Source organism: Esox lucius, chromosome 6 (genome assembly GCF_011004845.1).
Source record: "Esox lucius isolate fEsoLuc1 chromosome 6, fEsoLuc1.pri, whole genome shotgun sequence".
NCBI classification, from domain to species: domain Eukaryota; kingdom Metazoa; phylum Chordata; class Actinopteri; order Esociformes; family Esocidae; genus Esox; species Esox lucius.
The window spans coordinates 30,166,608-30,190,949 of NC_047574.1; the positions used below are offsets into that span (position 1 = coordinate 30,166,608).

General features: G+C 40.7%; 1 protein-coding gene across 2 annotated transcripts in view; it reads right to left on the reverse strand.

Moving 5' to 3' along the window:
- Window positions 1–23,618, reverse strand: part of LOC105010064 (Kv channel-interacting protein 2) — a 347,614-nt gene extending 323,996 nt beyond the window's left edge. The window contains exon 1 of one of the 2 annotated variants that reach the window (XM_034292921.1): window positions 23,243–23,618. In XM_034292921.1, coding sequence (XP_034148812.1) covers window positions 23,243–23,318 — 76 coding nt within the window. In that variant the 5' untranslated portion in view covers window positions 23,319–23,618. The remainder of the gene's footprint in view (window positions 1–23,242) is intronic. The other variant, XM_029120613.2, reaches the window with a different exon arrangement.
- Between the last annotated feature and the right edge of the window lie 724 nt (window positions 23,619–24,342).

Here is a 24,342-nt window from a genome sequence, read left to right on the forward strand (position 1 = left end):
CAACTGTCCAATTTTGGTGAGCTCGTGCAAATTGTAGCATCTTTTTCCTATTTGTATTGGAGATGAGTGGTACCCGGTGGGGTCTTCTGCTGTTGTAGCCCATCAGCCTCAAGGTTGTGCGTGTTGTGGCTTCACAAATGCTTTGCTGCATTCCTCGGTTGTAACGAGTGGTTATTTCAGTCAAAGTTGCTCTTCTATCAGCTTGAATCAGTCAGCCCATTCTCCTCTGACCTCTAGCATCATTAAGGCATTTTCACCCACAGGACTGCCGCATACTAGATGTTTTTCCCTTTTCACACCATTCTTTGTAAACCCTAAAAATGGTTGTGCGTGAAAATCCCAGTAACTGAGCAGATTGTGAAATATCACAGACCGGCCCGTCTGGCACCAACAACCATGCCACGCTCAAAATTGCTTAAATCACCTTTCTTTCTCATTCTGACATTCAGTTTGGAGGTCAGGAGATCGTCTTGACCAGGACCACACCCCTAAATGCATTGAAGCAACTGCCATGTGATTGGTTGATTAGATAATTGCATTAATGAGAAATTGAACAGGTGTTCATAATAATCCTTTAGCTGAGTGTACATTCACCAGACATACGGTGTAGGAGAGCCATCTTCCTAAAATATATTCTTAATATTTAACCGTGGCTCTTGTTTTTGTCTCATTCTTGCGTTTTTTACTCTTTGGTAGGCTCCTCCTACCAGGTGGTCTCTTTCTAACACCTGGAATCATAACCATCAATCCTCAGCCGTCCTGCTGTTTTTTGTTTGTCGACAACATCGCCAACTACATTCCTCGCTGCATTTTTCAGATGTGGTTTTGCTATTGTGAACCCACGCTTCAACAAAGGTATTGCCATCCGGAAAAGCCCTCGGAAAAGGCCCCCTAGACCAGCCCTATACATTGCAGCGCTACCATGATACCCCGGTAAACCGTTACCGGCCTGTGTTGTGTAGTATTCAACATACCTTTGAGGATCATCGTAGTTTCTGAGGCTGCGTCTTATAGTCAAAAAGATTGTTTGATGTGTCTGAAGTGTAATTTTGCAATCATCTTCCCCACTATGAATGAAACCAGCTGGTTTTGATCAGATTTTACTTCAATACAGATCTCATCAAATTGACTCTTACTAAGAGGTACGTAGTGTGGCTTGTCGTACGTCACTGTGACAACTTCATTCTTTCTCCATGTAATATGTACAGTTCGCAGCAGTGGAACATGACTGTCACCAACACGCTGATAATAAATTATATCTGTGTAGATGTATAGGGTGTTAAACCCTGCCAAAATATCTGTGGGGAATGTTCCGTACCATGGGGCGTACCACCGCTCTCCTGGTTTTAAGCCCAATATCTGTTCCAGTTTTGCACTAAATTTCAAACTTTCGCCTTTTAGAAACATTCAACAATTTTATTCATCATACCCCGCCCATACACCAAGTGGTTTTGAGCTCTGCCACTAGTTTTACTATGCCATTGTAATAACCGGTGTTGAGTTCATATTTCCAAGTTTTGTCGTGTTTTGAGTCATGTAGTTCAAATGCGTTTTCACCCCATGTAAAAGTCTTCCACATATGCGGGTATTAGAATTCTATCAAAGATACTTCCCAATCACCTTTCAAATCTATACCTTTGGCAAATGTTGAGGTATAGCTCGAACTCGTATTGCTTGGATAGACATGTCTACTGGGCAGCGTTATGTAGAAGCCACCGTCACCCATGCTGATCGCAGTCAATGTAAATGACGTGATCCTGAAAATCCTGGAGCTTTATCCAGTTTCTAGGTCAAGCACTTGTTCCCGAGGGTATCCAGCTGTTGAATTTCTAAGGCCATCCAAGCCATTTCACAAGACTAATTTTTTTAACTTTCTGTACTTTCTCATCCGGAACTGCTTCCACTTTAAACATTTTATTCTTAGCCACAATTATTTTCAGTAATTCCTGTTCATAAAAGGTCCCAACTATCACATCACCATTGTAATATTTTATTCTATATACAGGAGGTACCCGAGGAAGGCATTCTGTTATGGTAAAATATTCATCTGTGTACCCTTTTTCATTGCCTTTTGTAAACGCTCCTCTCAACTTTGAGTCTCACAGTATCCCCAACAAGGAACTTGTATCTTTGATTACCATTTCTCATTATTGTTGTACCATACAGGTTCTTGAGAACTAATCTAAAACTTTTTTCATAAACGTCAGCAGGCTTCATCTCAATAGACCGATGGTAGCTATGGTTGTATCCGTGAACTAAATCTTGAATAACCTCAACATAGCGATGAGTGTTGGCAGCTGGGAGATACCTCCACATTCGTGATTTAATTGTTTTATTAAATCTCTCAACGATACTCGCTTTGACATCATTTCCTGTAGCAAAATGTTTTATTTTGTACTTCTTCATTAACATTTCAAAATGTGAAATTAAAAAACTCCTTCCCCTTGTCCGTTTGGACCTTTTGTGGTGTTCTTCCTTCTTTTAATGTCTTCAAATGCTCGCTTTACCTCAATAGCGTTTTTATTTCTCAGCACACAAATCCATGCATATTTGCTTAATACATCTATGCATGTCAACATAAAATGTCATGTTATCTTTTTCCAGACTGTAAGCACTAATGTCAACCAAATCCAGCTGAAATTGTGAATTTATCATGAACAATAACTCTTTTAAAATGTATAGCTACAGGCCTGTGTAGCATGTATGTGTCCTGGGCGAGCAGCCAGTCATCGACCTTGACATTTTTGAGGATCTCCCTGGTTTTCTTCAAGTACGCTCTTTTCAAACACTCTCTACCCACATAAGCACAAATTGCCGTGTCGTAGTAAATACTTTTCAGACATTGGCGCAATAATGAGAAGTAATACATGTTTAACATTGTTTTATTTGAGTTTTCTAAATTACACATCCAAGATATTCAGAAAAGTTGCACAAACATTCAGATTTCTCATAAGGTTAGTTTATATACATGTTAACACGAGAACTGAAGTTACCCATTGTTATGGAAATTTTGAACTAAGGTGCATTTGAGAAATGTCTGTCTTTCCATTGGCTGGTATGTAAACCTTTACTTTGATTGCGACACACGTCTGTATAATATCAGAGCATCACTAGGTACTTTGACAATCTGCCTAGACCAAGAAGGGTGCCAGTCCTTTGTTTCTTAGGAATGTGGTCCTTGGGGGGAAGTAAAGTCAGTTCGGCCCCTTTAGGTAAACACAACATTAAACATAATGGCAGGAAGGATAAGGTGGTGACACAGCCCGCCCTTTGGCTAAAACCTATGTGACAGAGACTATGAACTAACCACTACGTTTAAATATATGAAGCTACCACTAGACATTCGACTGGACATTGGATTTGGGAAGATACCCATGGGAATCAAGACATCTGCTGTTTAGATGTATTGTTCCTGCAAGAATAGATGCCCAAGCCACCTCAGCTGACCCCTCTCAATGTGGAGGAGCCCGCCTTCGACTGCCGCCCGATCCTCACCGACCCCTTATGGTCCCTCCTGTAGGTGGTGAGCCCACGGGAAGGCGGCCCCACGTCGCTCCTTTGGGCTGAGCCCGGCCGGACCCCGTGGGGAAAGGCCCGGCCACCAGGCGCTCGCATACGAGCCCCAACCCCGGGCCTGGCTCCAGGGTGGGGCCCCGGCTGCGCCATAACGGGCAACGTCACGGTCCTCAAAATGTTTTTCATCATTAAAGGGTTTTTCAACCGCTCTTAGTCTGACCCGTCGCCCAGGACCTGTTTGCCTTGGTAGACCCTACCAGGGGCATATAGCCCCAGACAACATAGCTCCTAGGGTCACTCGGGTACTCAAACCCCTCCACCACGTTAAGGTGGCAGTTCATGGAGGAGCTGTATATAATGGTTTTTGGATAATTGAATTGTCAATACCTGGTTATGGTCGACCTAGTTCCATTTTTGTATTCCCTGTGCACGAGGGTTCCAATTGGCTGCACTGTGTATTCCTTGGTGGAATATTTGATCTTGTTTACCAAGGTTGTTGTTAACTTGGAAGTTTTGAATTCGCAAGGTTTTGCTTGTTGGGTGTACACTTGGGTGAACACACTCATTGCGTCGTTGTTGTGGTTCTTTGGCGGGGCCCACTCTTTCAGCCTTTACCTTAGTGCCGAAACGGCAAAATTGAAATCTGTTTTCTAGTGTTGAGCTGGTGACTGGCACACGTGGAGGTATTCGCCTGATAATTTAGGACTGCATAAGAGAATAATGTCCTTAATTTAATGGGTTAAAATATTATGTTTCTCTCTCCTTGTATGGAGTAGAATGAAGAACCACATGGCGATAGTCTTTAACGTTAAGTACACACGCTGTTTCCCATGCATCCAACATAGTCATAACCTGCAACAGAGTGTAAAATTAGCCAAAGCCTGTTAATTCCCCAAAGCCAAAGCCCGTAAAATTAGACATCCTATTTTAAATGTTGATTTGGGTTTGGTTAAATAATGTAGTTACACTTTGTTTGTGTTTAAAATGATAACTGGGATATTACTTGTGTTTTAAGACCTTTGCCTGATACTCATTTTTTTATTTTATTTTATTTTTTTATTTAACCAGGGGATGTCCCATTGAGATAGTCAAATCTCTTTTACAAGGGAGCCCTGTGGCAACAATTACACAAATTACACAGAATCACAGAAACAGTCACAACAACAAAATTGATTTACAAAACTTATGAAATTATTAAAAATAACAAAGGGGTTATTTAAAACATGCGCATTGTTCAGATTTGGATTGCTTATCATTACTGGAGTTTACATTCTAAATTGGTGAACTGACAAATGGGGTGGTTTGATGTGAAATTAAGATTGGGATCATTTACTGATTGTACCTTGATTTTAGGAACATTGTGCATCTGTTTTCTGTTATAACTTTTTTCCACAGCTGTTACTGTGTTGATAAGTAATAACTCTGAATCTTCAGTTAATGTGGGATATCGGCTAAGTTGAAAGCATGACGTCTTTTAATACAGACAGTCTGAAGACTATGTCACGTTTTTGTGTGATCTTTCATGAAGGTTTCATTAACATATTAAGCAATCCTTTGGGCCTTTATGTCATGGTACGGTGAGCAGCAGCACCACCGTTCCGTGCACTCTCACTTCCCATCACATATGTACACATCCCGGACTTGTTTTGTCACGTCCTAATCATGCACACCAGGTCCCTATCTACTCATTAGTAAGTGTTTAAATGTTTCCCCTCTGCTCCGACATTGGTTGATCATTGTTGTTCCATGTCTTCATGTGTACTGCATGTGGTGAGTTCCGTGTTGCTGCATTGCCAGCCCTTTTGTTTCAGTTTCATGCATTAAGTGCTCAGTGTTTCTTTTGAGTAAAGTTTGAACATTGACTGCCATACTGCCTGCGATTGGTTCCTTCGTCTTCAACACACGCACTTGTGACACTTTATGGCCTACCACAAGTGGGTACGCTCCTGGGCTCAAGGAAGGACCCCCTGTGTTGGCCTCTACCAACCTTTCCCATTAAATCAAAGTAGTCTCTTACTACAGGTTAAATATGAGTGTTCTGACTGTTCTCACCTGTGGAAATGTCCCCAACATGAGTGTATTCAGTTTTGGGTTAATCAAACGTTAAGTGCAAACTAACTATGTTTTCCTCTCAATAGCTTTCATGTTGAAATATCTGGTTTTGAAACATACTTGTAGTAAGGATACAGACCTAAAGTCTTCCCCCATTGTTAATAGCTAGAACACTCTTGATGTCGTTGCATGACATATGCATGAAAGTAGTGATTTTGGCTGACTGCCACTATTTGGTGTAACATTGACATGCATTAAAGTTGGACAAATTCCCTAGACTTTAGGAGGTTAATTGAGTCATGATGTTTGTCTTTACTGACTGAATTTTAGATTTGTCCCAACTATCGATTTTCTTTTCATGTCCGTCCTGTAATGGTTCTGCTTTCCCGCTTGGAGTCATTTTCTGTATGAAATTATCTATGATGAAAAAGAGTTGAACTTAGAGTTCAAAGCAAATTAAATAGGTATTTAAAGAGTTACATGATGAATTGAGTTTTCCTGTTTCCATAGTTATAACTAAAAATTGGCATCTGTTAAAATCAGCATCCCACAGTGTTTGTCTAATTTGGGTTTTTGGAAAAAGTTTGTTTGATACAAATTCTAACATGATTCTGGTTGAGTAGAATACATCTTACCATTTTGACTTGGTTTTGCTAAGAAATAACTAATTTGTTGGGATGAATAGTGAATATAAGAACGTGTTAATATTAATATCATGCATTATGGAATAAGTGGGTTAAAACATGCAGGGAGCACATTCTGATATTCATTACATGTTTACTAAGTTTTGCTATGTTTTAATTGATACTGAGAAAGTAATTCTGCATCAAGTTCTATTCTAGAAACCCAAGTTGAGTAGTTTTACATAGTCTAAATTGTAAAGAGAGGTACAGACCCCCTGGAGTGCTCAACTCACTCACACAAACACCAGTGTGTGGGGTGGGGGGGGGCTGTGTGAAAAGGGTTTTTGACATGTTTGAATTCTTTTGAAGAGAAACTGGTGACATCAAAATTGGGTATTCTAATTTGGCTACATTATTATTTGGCTACTAATTTGGCTATATTATTCTGGTTTTGACTTGAAGGAACCAGAAGTATCAATTCCATGTTTATTAACATATTCAATGACTCTTCATTATTTTTATAGACATGTATACCTGTGTACTTAATTTCTGTCCTAGTAGGCAATCATTGGAATGTTGATGGTTAACAGATGTTTCTTTGAGGTATATGCTGAGACAAAGAGGTTTGCTTGCTATTGCCTAGCTGGTTTGTTTCTCAAGATAACACTAATGTGTCCCTAATTGATAAGGGGACCATTCTTCAAGACTAGGGTCCGTTATCCTTAGGTCAGTAAACCATCCCCCCCACTCCAGGGTGAGCTCTGGGGAGGGGGGTCATGATTTATGACAGGATAACCATGTCTTATATGTCAGTGCTTAGAAGAAAAAGACGCTATGCAACATTTGGTGGAGTAATTAAAGGTCAAATAACAGTTACATCATTTGAACTTGATTGGGTGAAATGTCTTGATTTGCGTCTCTTTGAGAGTGACACTTAAATGTAAACAATCTATCTTAACTGATGGTGAGTAATTGGAACAGTAATAAGAGTGTTCTTCTGTTCTATTTGTAGTTTTTTATTTGTTGGTTGCTAAACCAACTATAGACAAGAGTGGAATTGTTATTTTGCTACACTAGCAGAACAGAAGCACCAGAAATGTTAAAGTTTTAACTATATTGTTACTGTTTACAACTGTTTCTAATCTATTTAGACAAAGGAAGCAGAAAGACATTGTAAATATTAGTTTGAGTGTTTGATAGGAATGGGTTCTAATGCATTAACAAGATGCAACAAACTAATGTAACTGTGCAGTTGCAACTCAAGGACAGGTACAGGACACTTGAAAGCGATTCATTGATTGAGGACTGGTTGAAGCCCAGAGAGACTGAGTTTGTCTTAAAGGACAACTGTGAGGTGGGCTGAGATAAGATGGATCTCACACACACACACACAAACACACACACACACAAACTGTCCTACAGCTATGAGCAGACTCTACCCTGGGGTGCCGCACGTCTGCAGTAATGCCTGGTTCCTGACAGCTGGACTACTTCTAGTCCTGATGATTTTGCTATGAGATGGAGAAGGCAACCTCCAACCGAGAGGATGGAAGCTAAGGAAAGCTCCGGTTCTAGACAATGTTAACTGGGGCGCGGAAGACCAACTGCACGACATCATGCCACGCTGGTTGGGTCCATACCAGATACATCTCATCTGCTGTCCAGGTAGCTGAGAGAGGAACCTGGGGACGACAACACACTACAGGAGGGCTTCAGTGTTTAAAGATAAGGCATCTTGGCATTCACAAAGGAGAACACACAGATTCTCCTGACCTGGCTGATAAAACAGTTAGAATGGAGACAACTAGAGCTTGGAATATACATCTGACTTTCACATTCTGTTACAATGGTCTGCCAAGAAATGGTTCATAACTGACTGTCTGACATTTGGAAGAGCAGAAAATTTGTGATGACTTTGGAAGTACATCTAATTGGAACCATGAGAGGACTTTTCAGTGAATCGAGTAATTGGCATGAGAGGACTTTGTACCAGTGACAAATTGAAGGATGTATTCAGTGATAGGTGTTTACACACCCACGTGTCGATGCTACATATCCCATACTGTCAGTATGTGTCACCTGAAAATACTTCCTTTGACCAATGACTTTAACATAAAAGGTTTTGCTGTACTGTGTTATAGTTCTGTAAAATGAAAATGACAGATGGGCAGCATCTTACCACACCCCTTTTTCCACTAAGTACTGATGACTGTTTATGTATTAAGTTGGAGATTCCTCAGATTATTATTTTAGTAAGCGTTTGACGTGTCTCTCTATTAGCAAATAAACTTAATTGTGCAATTTGTCTCTGTCCTCACTCCTTTAAAATTTCAGATCGATGATATTTCCATCTCACGATCCAGCACCACAAAGGCAGGATGATAAAATATGCTTTCACTCACCTGAGAAAGGTGGCACAGCAGTTCTTCCTCTGGGCAAACTTTTTGATTACTTTGGGAATTAAGTCATGTAGCTGCTGAATCAGCTGGCGTTCGATGGACCACATGGCCAATGTGTTGAATCCCATGGTATAGCGAGTGAAGGTTTTTACCGTTGAAAGTTCCTCTCAGACCCGGATGTCGTCATAGGTGTTGTTATGATAATTTTTAGCAGAGTGACGGTCTCTGCAAAAGCCTCAACTAGGTTGTTCTCATGGATGGATCTTAACAGAGACAGGGCTGTCTTACCAGTGTGAAGCTCAGTGGTCAGCTCAGACTTCAAACTTTTCCTTGTTTCCTAGAGGCCATAGTTTCACCGCACAGTCAAGCACAGATGTAGGGAATGAAAGGACAAATTGTGGGAAGAGCGAGCTGTCAACCAGCTTGGTAGTGATCAGGTGGTCACTTTGTGAAAACCTCTGCTCCACCTGGTAGATGACTGTGTCGCATGCCTCCTTCATCACCGGCGCCGTGTTGATTTCTCATCGGCCTGGCTCGTCTGTTCCATCGTGAACGGTGGCAGCCCATTCATCAGTTTGCTACCACGTATTCTGGACATTCTCCTTGAAACGGCTGAGCGCACTGCTAATCCCAGATGCAGAGTGTTGTATAAAACATCATCTTCTGGCATAAGGAAGAAGAACATTTTTAATGGTAGGTTTATTTGAACAGTGAGACAGAATAACAACAAAAGAATCCAGAAGAACGCATGGCAAAAATGTAATAATTTGATTTGCATTTTAATGAGTGAAATAAGTATTCAACCCCTCTGCAAAACATGACTTAGAACTTGGTGGCAAAACCCTTGTTGGCAATCACAGAGGTCAGACGTTTCTTGTAGTTGGCCACCAAATTTGCACACATCTACGGAGAGATTTTTTCCCACTCCTCTATGCAGATATTCATAAGTCATTAAGGTTCCGAGGCTGATGTTTGGCAACTCAAACCTTCAGCTCCCTCCACAGATTTTCTATGGGATTAAGGTCTGGAGACTGGCTAGGCCACTCCAGGACCTTAATGTGCTTCTTCTTGAACCACATATTTGTTGCCTTGGCTATGTCTTCATCTTCATCCGCTTATCCGGTATCGGGTCGTGGGGGCAGCAGCTCCAGCAGGGGACCCCAAACTTCCCTTTCCCGAGCCACATTTGCCAGCTCTGATTGGGGGATCCCGAGGCGTTCCCAGGCCAGTGTCAAAATATAATCTCTCCACCTAGTCCTGGGCCTACCCCGAGGTCTCCTCCCAGCTGGTCGTGCCTGGAACACCTCCCTAGGGAGACGTCCTGGGGGCATCCTTACCAGATGCCCAAACCACCTCAACTGGCTCCTTTCGATGCAAAGGAGCAGTGGCTCTACTCAGAGTTCCTCACGGATGGACGGATGGCTGAGCTTCTCACCCTATCCCTTGGCTATGTGTTTGAGGTCATTGTTATGCTGGAATACCCATCCATGACACATTTTCAATGCCATGGCTGAGGGAAGGAGGTTCTCACCCAAGATTTGACAGTACAGGGTCCCGTCCATCGTCCCTTTGATGGGGTGAAGTTGTCCTGTCTCCTTAGCAGAAAAACAGCATTCCTCCTCCTCCAAACATGGGGAGTTGAGTTGATGCCAAAGAGCTCGATTTTGGTCACACTTTCACCCAGTTCTCCTCTGAATCATTCAGATGTTCATTGGAAAACTTAAGACGGGCCTGTACATGTGCTTACTTGAGTAGGGGGACCTTGCGGGCGATGGCAGGATTGCAGTCCTTCACGGCGTAGTGTGTTACCAATTGTTTTCTTGGTGACTATGGTCCCAGCTGCCTTGAGATCATTGACAAGATCCTTCTGTGTAGTTCTGGGCTGATTCCTCACTGTTCTCATGATCATTGCAACTCCACGAGGTGAGATCTTGCATGGAGCCCCAGACTGAGGGAGGTTGACCGTTCTTTTGTGTTTCTTCCATTTGCAAATAATCGCACCAACTGTTATCACCTTCTCACCAAGCTGCTTGGCGATGGTCTTGTAGCCCATTCTAGCCTTGTGTAGGTCTACAATCTTGTCCCTGACATCCTTGGACAGCTCTTTGGTCTTGGCCATGGTGGAGAGTTTGGAATTTGATTGATTGATTGCTTCTGTGGAAAGGTGTCCCTTTAAGAATGTGCTCCTAATCTCAGCTCGTTACCTGTATAAAAGACACCTGGGAGCCAGAAATCTTTCTGATTGAGAGGGGATCTAATACTTCCCATTAAAATGCAAATCAATTATAAAATCAGTTTTTTTATTATTATTTTGTTGTTATTCTGTCTCTCACTGTTCAAATAAACCCACCATTAAAAATATAGACTGATAATTTCTTTGTCAGTGGGCAAACCAGCAGGTTAATCAGCAGGGGATCAAATAGTTTTTTACCTCACTGTACAAGGGATTATTTTTGCAGAAACTGTTCTGTGCCACAATTAATGTATTGTACGAAGTACTCAGGAGAGTTTGTGAGGGAAGGAAGGAGATTCAAGAACAGTTTACGGAATGGTTATTTGAGGGGAAGACTTACGTTTTAATATTTGGGAATATTGTAAGTATAGGAAAGTACTGTAAAATAATTTTAAGCAAATAAAGTTGACAATCAAGAGAGACTGGTGTACACTGATATCCTAATACTCAAATACATTTTTGGCCTAATATGTTGTATTTCACTGGGGGTTAGGGTTAGAGAATCTACACCAGCTGTCTGCAAGCACTTGACAAAGTAACAACGAGAGATCAAGAATTCATCAGATTGTCATGGATTACAATAGTAAGACACATACACAGACTGACATAAGCGCACACACACACACAGAGACACAGACGTGTATATGTGCACAAGCACTTACAAAAGAACACACACTGATAACAGAAAACAGTATGCCACAGCAGGCTGCGAATGAGTTATTTCTAGAGGGCTGCATTTCACTTCTAGTGCAAGCTGATACAGACCACCCACACTACCTCAAAGATACACAGGTCATGCTCATAACAAGCACACACCTCTCTCACTCTCAAACACACACTGAACCAAAGCAGCATGCAACCAGAGTTTTCACAGTTAAAAAGAGTTCTGAGTCACCATTCCCACAAACTAATTTTCTTTCTCTTTTTCATACACACACATTCATAACCCACACATATCAGGACTGGAAGGTACAATAATAATAAAAGATGGACAGCGTTCACACCAGCAGTTAGAATATAAGCCCTGTAATTATCCACTATCAACTCAATAGGCAGCTCTGACTAACACCTCTGAGATGACTTTGTGTGTGTTGGTGTTTGTGAGTGTTTAAATTCTGATTAACTGTGCAATGTTGCATTTTGCTCTTCCCACGCATTCACAAACACACACACACATATATACAGCCATCCTGTTGAGTCCTATCTAGTGTTTTGGTTTCTTTACGATGGAGTCCTGTAGCTTGTCTGCAACTAAAATGGAGGGTGTTGCCAATAATTCTGACAGTAAATTTTAATTTACTCTTAAACACATCACTGGATTTCATTCTTTTGAAGTTTTACTCATGAAAGCTAACCAGGCAGATAAATTGTTTTTCATAACTGCTATTTACACGGCCCCCAGGCCATACACAATGTTCCTCAGTGAGTTTCCAGAATTCTTGTCTAAACTTATAGTCATGGCAGATACTATTTACATTTTTGCCGATTTCAATATTCATATGCAAAAGTCCAATTGCCCTCTTCAAAAGGCCTTTGAAGCCATAATTGGCTCAATGGGTTTTGTTCAACATGTCTCAGGGCCTACACACTGCCACAATAATTCCTTAGATTTAGTCCTGTCACGAGAAATAGATATTGTAGATCTAATAGTTTTTCCCCATAATCCTGCAATATTGTATCACTGTTTTATTATATTTACTGTTAAAACAAGAAACAATCTTGTACCCTAAAAACAATTACTTTTAAAAGTTGCAATATAAATTCTCTGCAAATAGACTGCAACTAGATTTCTTGATTTTGTTCCAGGCTCGCTCATCGATAACAGCAAAAATAAGTCTGCAAACGATCTAGTCGAGGATCATAGCTCAAAACTGTGAAATAATTTAGATATGTTTGCACCATTAAAAAAAGAAAGAAATACACAACAAGAAAACTCACTCACTGGTACACAGGCATTACTAGAGCACTCAAACATGCTTTAGAAAGTGACGCTCCACCAAGTTGGAAGTATTTAGACTAGCCTGGATAGACAGTATACTACAATACAGAAAACACTCACATTTGCTCACAGCTTATTTCTACAACCTGATTGAGGTGAACAAAATAAAAAATTTGACACAGTTGCAAAGTTCTACACTTCAGCAGTAAACATGATCTTCTTTGAAAAGATTATCGCCATTAGATAACAAATAAGTGACTCCTCCTTAAATAGGTATAGTCCTCAAAATCTCAGTTGTTCTGAGAATGCCCCTGGCCAGTGAGAAAAAAAGTTAGCATTGGACCCTGTAAAGCCTCTTCTGAAAAAATTGAATCTGGATCCAGATATATTAAACAATTATAGGCAATATCACACCTCCCGTTACTCTCAAAAATCTTAGAAGAATGTGTTTCCCAAAAACTGAATGCCTTCCTGAAGACAATGGCATTTATAAATGCTCCAGTCTGGTTTCAGACCCCATCATAGCACTGCGAATGCACTGGTGAAGGTAACAAAATGACAGGAGCTTGAACAGCTAGTCCTCTAGTGTAGTCAGAACAACCTGGATCTTAACCCGCTCAAAACTGTAGAGATGACATTGGACTTAAGCCCCCCGACTCTGCCCCCATCATCATTCTCAACAGCCCTGTGTCTGTAGTGGTATCCTTCAGGTTTTTGGGATCCACTATCTCCCATGATCAAAAGTAGGAGCCCAACACAGATGCCATAATTAAAAAGGCCCAGCAGAGGATGTACTTCCTGCGCCAGCTTAAGAAGCTTAACCTGTCCATGAAGCTATTGATCCACTTTTACATAGCCATCATCCAGTCTGTTCTATGCACATCCATCACTGTTTGGTTTGGATCTGCCAAGGAACTGGAAAGAAACAGACTACAACGGACAGTCAGAACTGCAGAAAAGATCATTGGTGCCAACCTGCCATCCATCTAGGACTAAAACAAAACCAGAGTCAATAAAAGGGCAGGAAACCTCAATGCAGATCCATCACACCCTGGATACAATCTGTTCCAGCCCATCCCCTCTGATAGGCGCTACAGAGCACTGTAAGCCAAAAGGAACAGACACAGGAACAGTTTTTACCCACAGGCCATCAATCTGATGAACAGTAAACTTCAGACACTTTTGCCAGGCACAATCCCTGTATAACAACCCAGTAACTCTGACCCTAACATCCACCTGTCTACTACTTACTTCCTGCACAGGTGTGCCTTAGGCTGGCCACAAGGGGGGTCCGAAAACCAGTCAGTATCTGTTGTGACCACTATTTGCCTCACGTAGTGCAACACATCTCCTTCGCATAGAGTTGATCAGGTTGTTGATTGTGGCCTGAGGAATGTTGGTCCACTCCTCTTCAATGGCTATGCAGGACCTGGAACACGCTGTCGTATACGCCAGTCCAGAGCATTCCAAACATGGCCAATGTTCTTGCATGTCCGGTGAGTATGCTGGCCATGCAAGAACTGGGATGTTTTCAGCTTGCAGGAATTGTGTACAGATCTTTGCAACAGGGGCCGTGCATTATCATGCTGCAACATGATGTGATGGTCGTGGATGAATGGCACAACAATGGGCCTCAGGATCTCGTCACGGTATCTCTGAGCATTCAAAATGCCATCAATAAAATGCAAGTGTGTTCGTTGTCCATAACACATGCCTGCCCATATCATAACCCCACTGCCACCATGGGCCACTCGATCCACAACGTTGACATCAGCAAACCACTCACCCACACGATGCCATACACAATGTCTGCCATCTGCCCTGTACAGAGAAAACCAGGATTAATCCGTGAAGAGAACATCTCTCCAAAGTGCCAGACACCATCAAATGTGAGAATTTGCCCATACAAGTCGGTTACGACGACGAAATGTAGTCAGGTCGAGACCCCAATGAGGATGACGAGCATGCAGATGAGCTTCCCTGAGAGGGTTTCTGACAGTTTGTGCAGAAATTCTTTGGTTATGCAAACTGATTGTTGCAGCAGCTGTCCGGATGGCTGGTCTCAGATGATCTTGGAGGTGAAGATGCTTGATGTGGAGGTCCTGGGCCGGTGTGGTTACATGTGATCTGCGGTTGTGAGGCCAGTTAGCTTTGATGAGTTGACAGTAAAATATGTACAGGTGCTGGTCATAAAATTTGAATATCATCAAAAAGTTGATTCATTTCAGTAATTCCATTCAAAAAGTGAAACTTGTATAATGTATACATTCATTCCACACAGACTGATATATTTCAAGTGTTAATTTCTTTTAATTTTGATGATTATAACTGACAACTAATGAAAACGCTCCCTCAAAACCTGTGACATCTGTGGCATTGTGCTGTGTGATGGAACTGCACATTTTAGAGTGGCCTTTTAATGTGGCCAGCCTAAGGCACACCTATGCAATAATCATGCTGTCTAATCAGCATCTTGATATGACATACCTGTGATTATCTCGGCAAAGGAGAAGTGCTCACTAACACAGATTTAGACAGATTTGTGAACAATATTTGAGAGAAAAAGGCCTTTTGTGTACATAGAGAAAGACTTTGATCTTTGACTTCAGCTCATGATAAATGGGGACAAAAACAAAAGTATTGCGTTTGTAATTTTGTTCAGTGTATATAAATTACATCCACCGTCATTATGTAAATAATAATACCTGTACAAAAATATTTCCAGCACCCTTTATACCCTTCTCATTACACCTTTGTCTCATCAGTCTTACTATGTTATTGTTTTGGTTAATTATGTGTATTTACACTCACCTAAAGGATTATTAGGAACACCTGTTCAATTTCTCATTAATGCAATTATCTAATCAACCAATCACATGGCAGCTGCTTCAATGCATTTAGGGGTGTGGTCCTGGTCAAGACAATCTCCTGAACTCCAAACTGAATGTCAGAATGGAAAAGAAAGGTAACTCACATTTAGCTCAAACAGTGTTTATGACTTTATTTCCTGCTTGTAATTGTTTCAAGACCACACTATGATATTAACCAGGTAGCAAGCATTCAAATCGGGACAAGAAGGGTTACTTACATACCAACAGGCAGCCAACACTAGCCGTTATATACAAAAAACGTAATACACAAAAACGAATGATATTAGCGACTGACAGAGCATCTTACCATTTCCTGGAAGACCTGACAACCGGTCAAAACGGATCAACCAATCACATGGCAGTTGCTTCAATGCATTTAGGGGTGTGGTCCTGGTCAAGACAATCTCCTGAACTCCAAACTGAATGTCAGAATGGGAAAGAAAGGTGATTTAAGCAATTTTGAGCGTGGCATGGTTGTTGGTGCCAGACGGGCCAGTATGAGTATTTCACAATCTGCTCAGTTACTGGGATTTTCACGCACAACCATTTCTAGGGTTTACAAAGAATGGTGTGAAAAGGGAAAAACATCCAGTATGCGGCTGTCCTGTGGGCAAAAATGCCTTGTTGATGCTAGAGGTCAGAGGAGAATGGGCCGACTGATTCAAGCTGATAGAAGAGCAACTTTGACTGAAATAACCACTCGTTACAACCGAGGTATGCAGCAAAGCATTTGTGAAGCCACAACACGCACAACCTTGAGGCAGATGGGCTACAACAGCAGAAGACCCCACCAGGTACCACTTATCTCCACTACAAATAGGAAAAAAAGAGGCTACAATTTGCACGAGCTCACCAAAACTGGAAGAATGTTGCCTGGTCTGATGAGTCTCGTGTGGATGGATGGCATGTCCTCTGACAAATCAAAGGTATGTTTTGGTGTTCCTCAAGGCTCGGTTTTGGGCCAATTATGGTTTTCACTATATATGCTGCCTCTGGGTGATGTCACCCGGAATCACAATGTCAATTTTCACTGCTATGATGACACCCAGTTGTATATTTCAATGAAACATGAACAAGCCCTAAAATTAGCTACTTTGAAAGCATGCGTTTCAGATATTAGGAAGTGGGTGACAGAGAAATTCTTGCTTTTTAACTCAGCAAAAACATAAATGCTCATTTTAGGACCCAAGAATCAAAGAGCTTTGTTGGCAGATCTCAGTGAACCATGACGGATATATGGTCGTATCCCAAAAAACTGAGATACCTTGATGTTACCCTCGACCCTGACCTCTCCTTTAATGAACATATAAAATATATCCCAAGTTGATTTTTTCCCCATCTTTGGAAAATTGCAAAAATCTGAACCTTTTTATCAGTAACTGATGCAGAAAAATAATCCATGCTTTTGTTACGTCTAGATTAGATTACTGCAATGCTCTTCTCTCCAGTTACTCTGATAAATCAATAAATAAACTTAAATTAGTGCTGAACACGGTCGCTGGAATCATAAATAGACCTAAAACATTTGGACACATTACTCCAGTACTAGCCTCTTTACATTGGCTGCCTGTTAAGTGTAGGGCTGATATTAAGGTTTTATTGTTAGGTTTTATTGTTCACCTATAAAGCAATACATGGAATTGCTCCTACTTATCTCGCTGAAATGATCCAGCCACACATACGTACCTTGTCCAGACTATCCGGAGGAAATGTGTACATTGTGTATTATAACATAGCAGTTGGAAGTATTACTTACAATCTGTCTTGTCTCCACGGGTTGAACTAGGTAACTTGAAGGAATTGCATTTGCCTTTAGTCCTGTTCTAAGTGAACACGGGGCACGATCCTCTGTATAAAAATGTTTCTCGCAAAAATTGTATGTCTCATTGGCAAAGTTGCTCAATTGATTCTCCCACAATACGACTTGAGAGAGGCAGAGGTATTTTCCCAATTGCAGAGCGGGTAGAATTGAATTAACTCAAGATCCATGAGCAGGCAGAAATCGACATTGATACTTACAATCAAAGACAATCCAGAAGTTCAAAGTTTATCAAATCCAATTGAACCACACATAATTATCCTGCACAATGAAATTCTTGTGACATGGCACACGAGATCTACATAGTAAGAATTGGGAACTATATATAGCAAAAACTTAAATATAGCAATAATTTACAAACTAAACTAAACTAGAAGCAATATTTAAAAGCTAGACGAAGCAACCTATCTTCACATAGCTTGTTGAGGTTAAAGTTCACGGTCATTTCGATGGCGAAGAACAGAAGCTTGTTTATGGTGGCTATAGGAAATAGTTCGGTAGTGCCAGTTGAAATTCCACTGGCTGTTTTGTCAGTGTACAGTTTGAAAAATCTATGCTACCGCGGCAGATTACTGAATGAAGTTTGAAGTGTTTTTGAAGTCGTTTTCTGCTTGCAATGCAGGTTTGCGATAGCAGTACGAAACTTTCCATTCATGAATTCGGACGATGCTAATTACAGACTGGGAGAGAGCTGAGTAATGGATTGTTTGAAAAAATTACTGTATGGGCCTTCTGGAAGATCTTTTGGTAATTAAACTTTTAGAAAAATATACATTTTGGACAAACTATCCCTTTAAACATAGGAGGACATGAGGTCTTGGGCTACACCTCCTGAGCACCAGGCTCGAAAGACTCACTGCTGCTGCAGTTCAAAGTCCTCCTGGTTGTGTTGCAGATCAAGACAATACCTGACGATTCCAGCTGCCACTCTGCTGACCCCCCCCCCCCCCCCTCTGGACAGAGCCCACATGCATTTAATAATTAGTACAACTTGTAATCTTAAAATGTTAAACCAGAGGAGGACTGTTCACCTCTCTGAGCCTGGTTCCTCTCTAAGTTTCTTCGAAAATGTCTGCCCCTTAAAGGCAGTTTTTCCTAGCCACTGTGTTTCAATACTGTTGTTGCTTGCTCCTTGGGGTTTCACGCTGGGTGTATTGTAAAAGCACTTTGTGACAACTGCTGATGTAAAAAGGGCTTTATAAATACATTTGATTGATTAATTGATTATTGCTATAACACAGAGAGCTACATTGAATGTTTCAAAGTCATACAAACACACTACAGTTGGGCTACACGATTTTGATAAAAAAATTAATCAAGATTTCTTTGACAAACATTGCAATTACAGTTCTGCGATTTTCAAACATGGGTGTAAATTATAGATAATCTCACATAAAAATAGAGATCATAGCCTACACATGTGCTATTAAAATTAATAAAAATGTAGTTGTTTCAGTGTTTTTAATTTTACACTTATTACCAATTTCAAGGTGCTGCCTGTGTCAAAACATTTAACTAGGCAATTTGTTTACTCACTATTCAATTAATGCAATGGCGTTTGCTATACGTGTGCCGTTGCCATAGCTAGTTTGGCAAGATTTGTTAAGTATGTTTGTAGGCACCAACATTGAAGCCAAAACTTATAACCATAATTACCATGCTGTTGTGTATGTGGGACAATATCTTGGTGCCACTCGCTAGCTTGAAGCAGATGTCTTCGCAGCAAATGCAGGGTTAACTCAATCTAACATTGAAAAACCATCAAGTATTTAAACAAAATGGGTCCAAGTAATTTACAAAAATGCCTACAGAAAAACTTTTAGGGAAGTACAATGTGTGCCCATTGCCTCGCATGAAGCACACCTGATTCACCTTTTTTTGGAGCTGAAAATTGCAGAAGTTTGGGGATTTGGATATCGCACATGTCAATATTGCAATTTTGATTATAATTCAATTAATCGTGCAGCCCTACACCACAGTACTATCTGTCAGCATATTCTCCTTCAAATCAGCAACTAAACCAAATATGTAAATCTTTTACAGAGTTCCTAATTCAGAAATGTTGATCAGGGTAAAAAAAAACATACTTACTCTGTGGTGTAATGCATCATGATATGTTTGATTGTAACCTGACTATGCATATTGGAATTTCACTTAAACATCTATTGGAGGAAGATCTACATTACATTTATGTGATTAGTAAACTCAGTGGTGAGGGTGGAGCTTGCATTTTAAACAGGCTACTTCCTCTAGGAGGTAGTTAGACCCTTAACCTCCACCCCCCCCCCCCTAACTTTAAACAGTTTGCGTAACAGCTAACTGTTTAAACTTCAATATAATAAAAAATATTGGTATGTAACTTCCGATCACAGTACTTTCTGTCTTGAGGGCAAATCTGGACAGATCCTTGTTGAGTAAAGAAATGCCTGGAACTTCTTTTGATGAGACAATTTTTTTTGTTGGGGTCGAGGATCTCTTTAGAATTAATGTTGGCCTTGTTAACATCCAAAAGCAGAATTCCCATCACAGGCTTTCTCTTTCCATTTCGGCTAAAAACTGAAATGTCCCACTTGGTGAGATGGTAATGTTTATTTAACTATGTTCACACCAACAGCTCTCATACAGAGAGAGAAAATCATAATAAAATAAGAGCTTGGCTGGAATAACATTTGGTCATGCTCGAGAAAGATGAATTAGCCATACATACAGCTTTCTAAAAACAATGTCAGGATAGGATTTGCATGCTTGCACTTGTTTACTTATTCACACCTCTCACTTAAGAAAGTGATGTGACTTCCTTCCCCTCAAGGGCCAACCTTTAGAAAGATTGATCTGTGACGAAAACAGATTGCTTGGCTGATGCGACCCATGTGACTCACAACACCGGAAGAGCTGTGACTCACTGATCTGGACAGGAGCCTATTGAACCACAAGTTTTTCCCCAAAAATGTTTAAGCATTTTGATTGGTTTTTACTAGATATTTGCATGCACAATGCCCTAAGCTTCTCGTCAATTGGCTGTGTCAAATAAGTAATTTTGACTTAGGTGACAGCCAGGATACAAAACAGAGTAAAGAGGTAAGAAAAGAAGAGGAAAAGCATGTTATGACTAATCGATGGTCATGATTTAGAGAAAATGATCCCCCGTAATCTTGCAGCTGACCATTATCTCATGTCAGATGGCGTCATTATATATGCAGAAGCTTTTCCAGTAGCCATCTGTCTACCCAAAGTACCAACCCAGAAAAATCTAGATTTTGCTCATCCACCAAAAAAGTTCTGTGTTCTCCTATAATTCTCGTATCTGTTGATTGCAACAATGCCCTGTGAGCACAAGCTAGCTGCTTACTGCTAGCTTGTTTCAATAGCTATGTAGTAACTTAAGCTAGCTTGAAAATATACTGATTGTCACGAGACAGCTTGACGTCTTCACATTCTGTTTTAATGTTCTGTTCATGAAAAGTAATTGAAATTCACCTTGACACAATAAATGGGAGTACTCTTGGAAATTGCACAAGGGAAGAGGTGCATAACCTCTAGTTCCCATCTCTGATGAGGCCCTACAAATGTGTATATTATATATTATTATGGTATATATCTGCGTGTGTGTTGAGCCAAGAAATCTAAACCGATGTGTGACAGTGATAAGACCCATGGATAGACTGTGTGGACACTATGCAACACCATATAAGGGAGAAATATAGAAGATCCATGTATGATTGGATTATGTAACAGGGGTCTGAGGATCACCGGTTGGTTAAATGACCATTGTCTTGACTGCCTACACTGTTTTTTGCCATTAAAGTCTGTTAAAGTACTTTCCCATTAAGAATGCTGTAACATCTGCAGAAGAAAACTTATGCAAAAAATGATGTTCTCCTCTGACTTTCCAGTTAATGATTGTCTTTACAGGTCAAAAGAGGACAATATTTAACAATTCTGTGTGCAGTGGTAGGGACTTTTTTTTACTGAATTTTGAATGTGAAGTGCTCCTTTCCAAGGGGCGCAGAGACAGAAAGGGGAGGCACAAAATACATTTCTGTCATGACAAGTTATGACACAGGTTAGTGCAGACGGACAAGTAATTTAAGACAATGGCAGCTGACAGAAAACAATTGAAAAGCAAAGGTCCTTTGTCACTGCAGGAAAAATTGCATCATTCCTCAACCACTTCTTCTTTAAGTATAACTTGTTTTAAGCATAAATCAGTCATTTCACTTTTTGATAACAACAGTATTTAATGTCAAACCCCTCTGTTTTTCTAATAGAATGTCTTTCTGGTTTAGCCCTGGCTTACAGAAAGTGAATCAGCTCACAGAGGGCACCAAGTAATCCCCCTAGTGGATTCTGGGACCTGACTTGCCATTTTTCATACAGACCAGAATAAACTTTCGATGAAGGTATAGTTATAGTTGTGAATTCTTATACAGCTTCACAACTATAAACCCCAACGCACGACAATTCTCAGAGTCATCCAACACACACACTCAAACACACAACTTGGAATACAATGAATTTGCTACAAATCATACCTTTGTGTATCTGCTAATATAGCCGCAGGGGTGATGTAAGACTAGATTGGCCCAGCACAGCCCTCAGGCAGGTTGTGTGCTTGTTTTTGCCTGCATGTGAGTTCAACAGCCAGTGCCTCTTGTAAGGTAAAAATGTGTTAGGGCACACATTTTTTTATCTGGCAGCTGGCAGAAAACAGAGTGTTTCATGTTACTATGCCTAACATCACTTCAACCACATCCAATAACAGTGCTTAATACCAAGTAACAGTGCTGAACTAATCTTATAAGGGAATTGCAACGTCTGAAAAGCTTGTGCACGTGCAGACACTTACAAATGCACCCAGAAACACACAAAATCACAACCATAACATTAATTACGAAACACTAATATTTTTGTCTGCAGTACCTCAGCTGTGCTCATTTTATATTATGATACTATTTGGTTCTGGTGTCTGCAAGGACGCACGCATGCAGGAATGCATGGCAAATACATCTTTTGTTGTTACATTGAAATCGTGATGACATTTAGCTCCATCTGTGTAACATTCTAAATTCCTGATGGGCGGATACACACTCGCACACACACAAAGGCACGTAAAACGTAGCAAAAAAATATGTAAATGACAGTAAACTAATTGTAACTATTTGCAAATGTTACTAGCCTGAATGTACAACCCGATATTATTAATTCTACTAGTGTGCTATAGTCAACTAGTTTGCTATTGCCAACATCACTAAAAACTGGAAATCGAATGTTGGATCAGCTTAGTTTAAAAATATGTTGTACACATTCACTAATACGAAGCGGGGAAACCAGGTTAAAAACTCCAGTAACAGCACCAATGTATCCAAACCTGATGCACTTTGGGCATCTCAACATGACATCCAGCGGACTACCATAGAAAAGCCAGGTCAGCAAATCTGCGCGCCAAGCACACGTTCCATCGGCATGCACTCAAATCACGCCACAGCATGCAAGCAAACACTGAGAACAGTAAAATATGCAATATGACAAAGTGTGATATGACGGGATTCCAGTATGGCTGCTGGCTTTTTAAAACGACAAATCATAAATTATCGGATCTATCACAATCACAACAGGTTGCGTATGACTAAGCATTGTAAATCATCTTAAGTAGTACATAGGGCAAGGCTGCTAAACAATGTTACAGCCACGTTTTTAGATACATTTGCCATACCAAATATTAGTTTTTTCTAATCATATGGCATATTTTACCGGTCTAATAATGCCGGGGCTGGGAAAGCCCATCACTCACCACCCGTCAGCTGGTCATACGATCCGTCCAATTCTCTAGAATCAGACAAGCTTTGCTCCCGGTTTTTAGTCTTCATTTTTGCCGGCGCCAGAAAGAAAACTATGAAGGATAAATGAATCTATGTTGGGTCTTATGGTGTTTTGGGCAGTGTCTTTTAACAACCAAATGTTGTTAACGGCTGGTATGGTGTTATGAAATGGCAATCCCGTTGATATTCTGTAAATTCGTTTTTCCGTTTTAGTCCCGACTGCTGTGGTGATGTGCCCTCTCCGATACCGAACTTGTCTCCCTGCTCTTTCCACCAGTAAGCGACACGCGCTTGTTGACTAACACTCGGACATAGACGCTCATACACAGAGATTGTCGAGGTTTTGGGCACCAGACGGATTCAACAAGCGCACATACTTTTCCAGTCTCACTCTTTCAGTCGCTTGTGTTGTCTGGAGGGGTGTGTGTGTGTTGCGTTTGCGTTTGTAAATGAGTGAGTGGCTCAAGCGCGCAGTCACTTAGCTGGCTGAATCAACATTCATAAATGCGCCGGGCACGTGGTTACCTCTGTCTTGGGTATATTTTGTTAAACAGTTTACACCTCCGACTATTTAATAAGCACTATACCATTCGCAAATAGAAACATTTTTGGTTTACTTTGTAGTTACTTTGTCATTAGAACAAAACGTCCAGTTGTGCTTGTGAAAAAAAACAGCTGTAGTTTGAAGATCCAGCACCACTGATGCAGACAAAGACATTAAAGGATATCAGAAGTTCAGCACCACATGGTAATAGATAGAGAATCCCTGTAGGAAAACCCATAATCCTGAGAAACATTGATTTCAGAGTTTAACCTTTAGATGTATAGATTTTGGAGTAATGTAAATACACTGCTCAAAAAAGGGAACACGTAATCATCCCAGTATATCACAGTATAATATAATACAGGGAATGGTTTTGCAGGTGGTGGCCACAGACAATTGCTTTCTTCTTATCCTTCCTGTCTGATTCTTCTCTACTTTTTCATTTTACTAGTATCCTTGTCACTACCAATAGCATGTGAAGGTACCTGCATACCATTCAGGTTGCACAGTCAATCCAGCTCCTCCAGT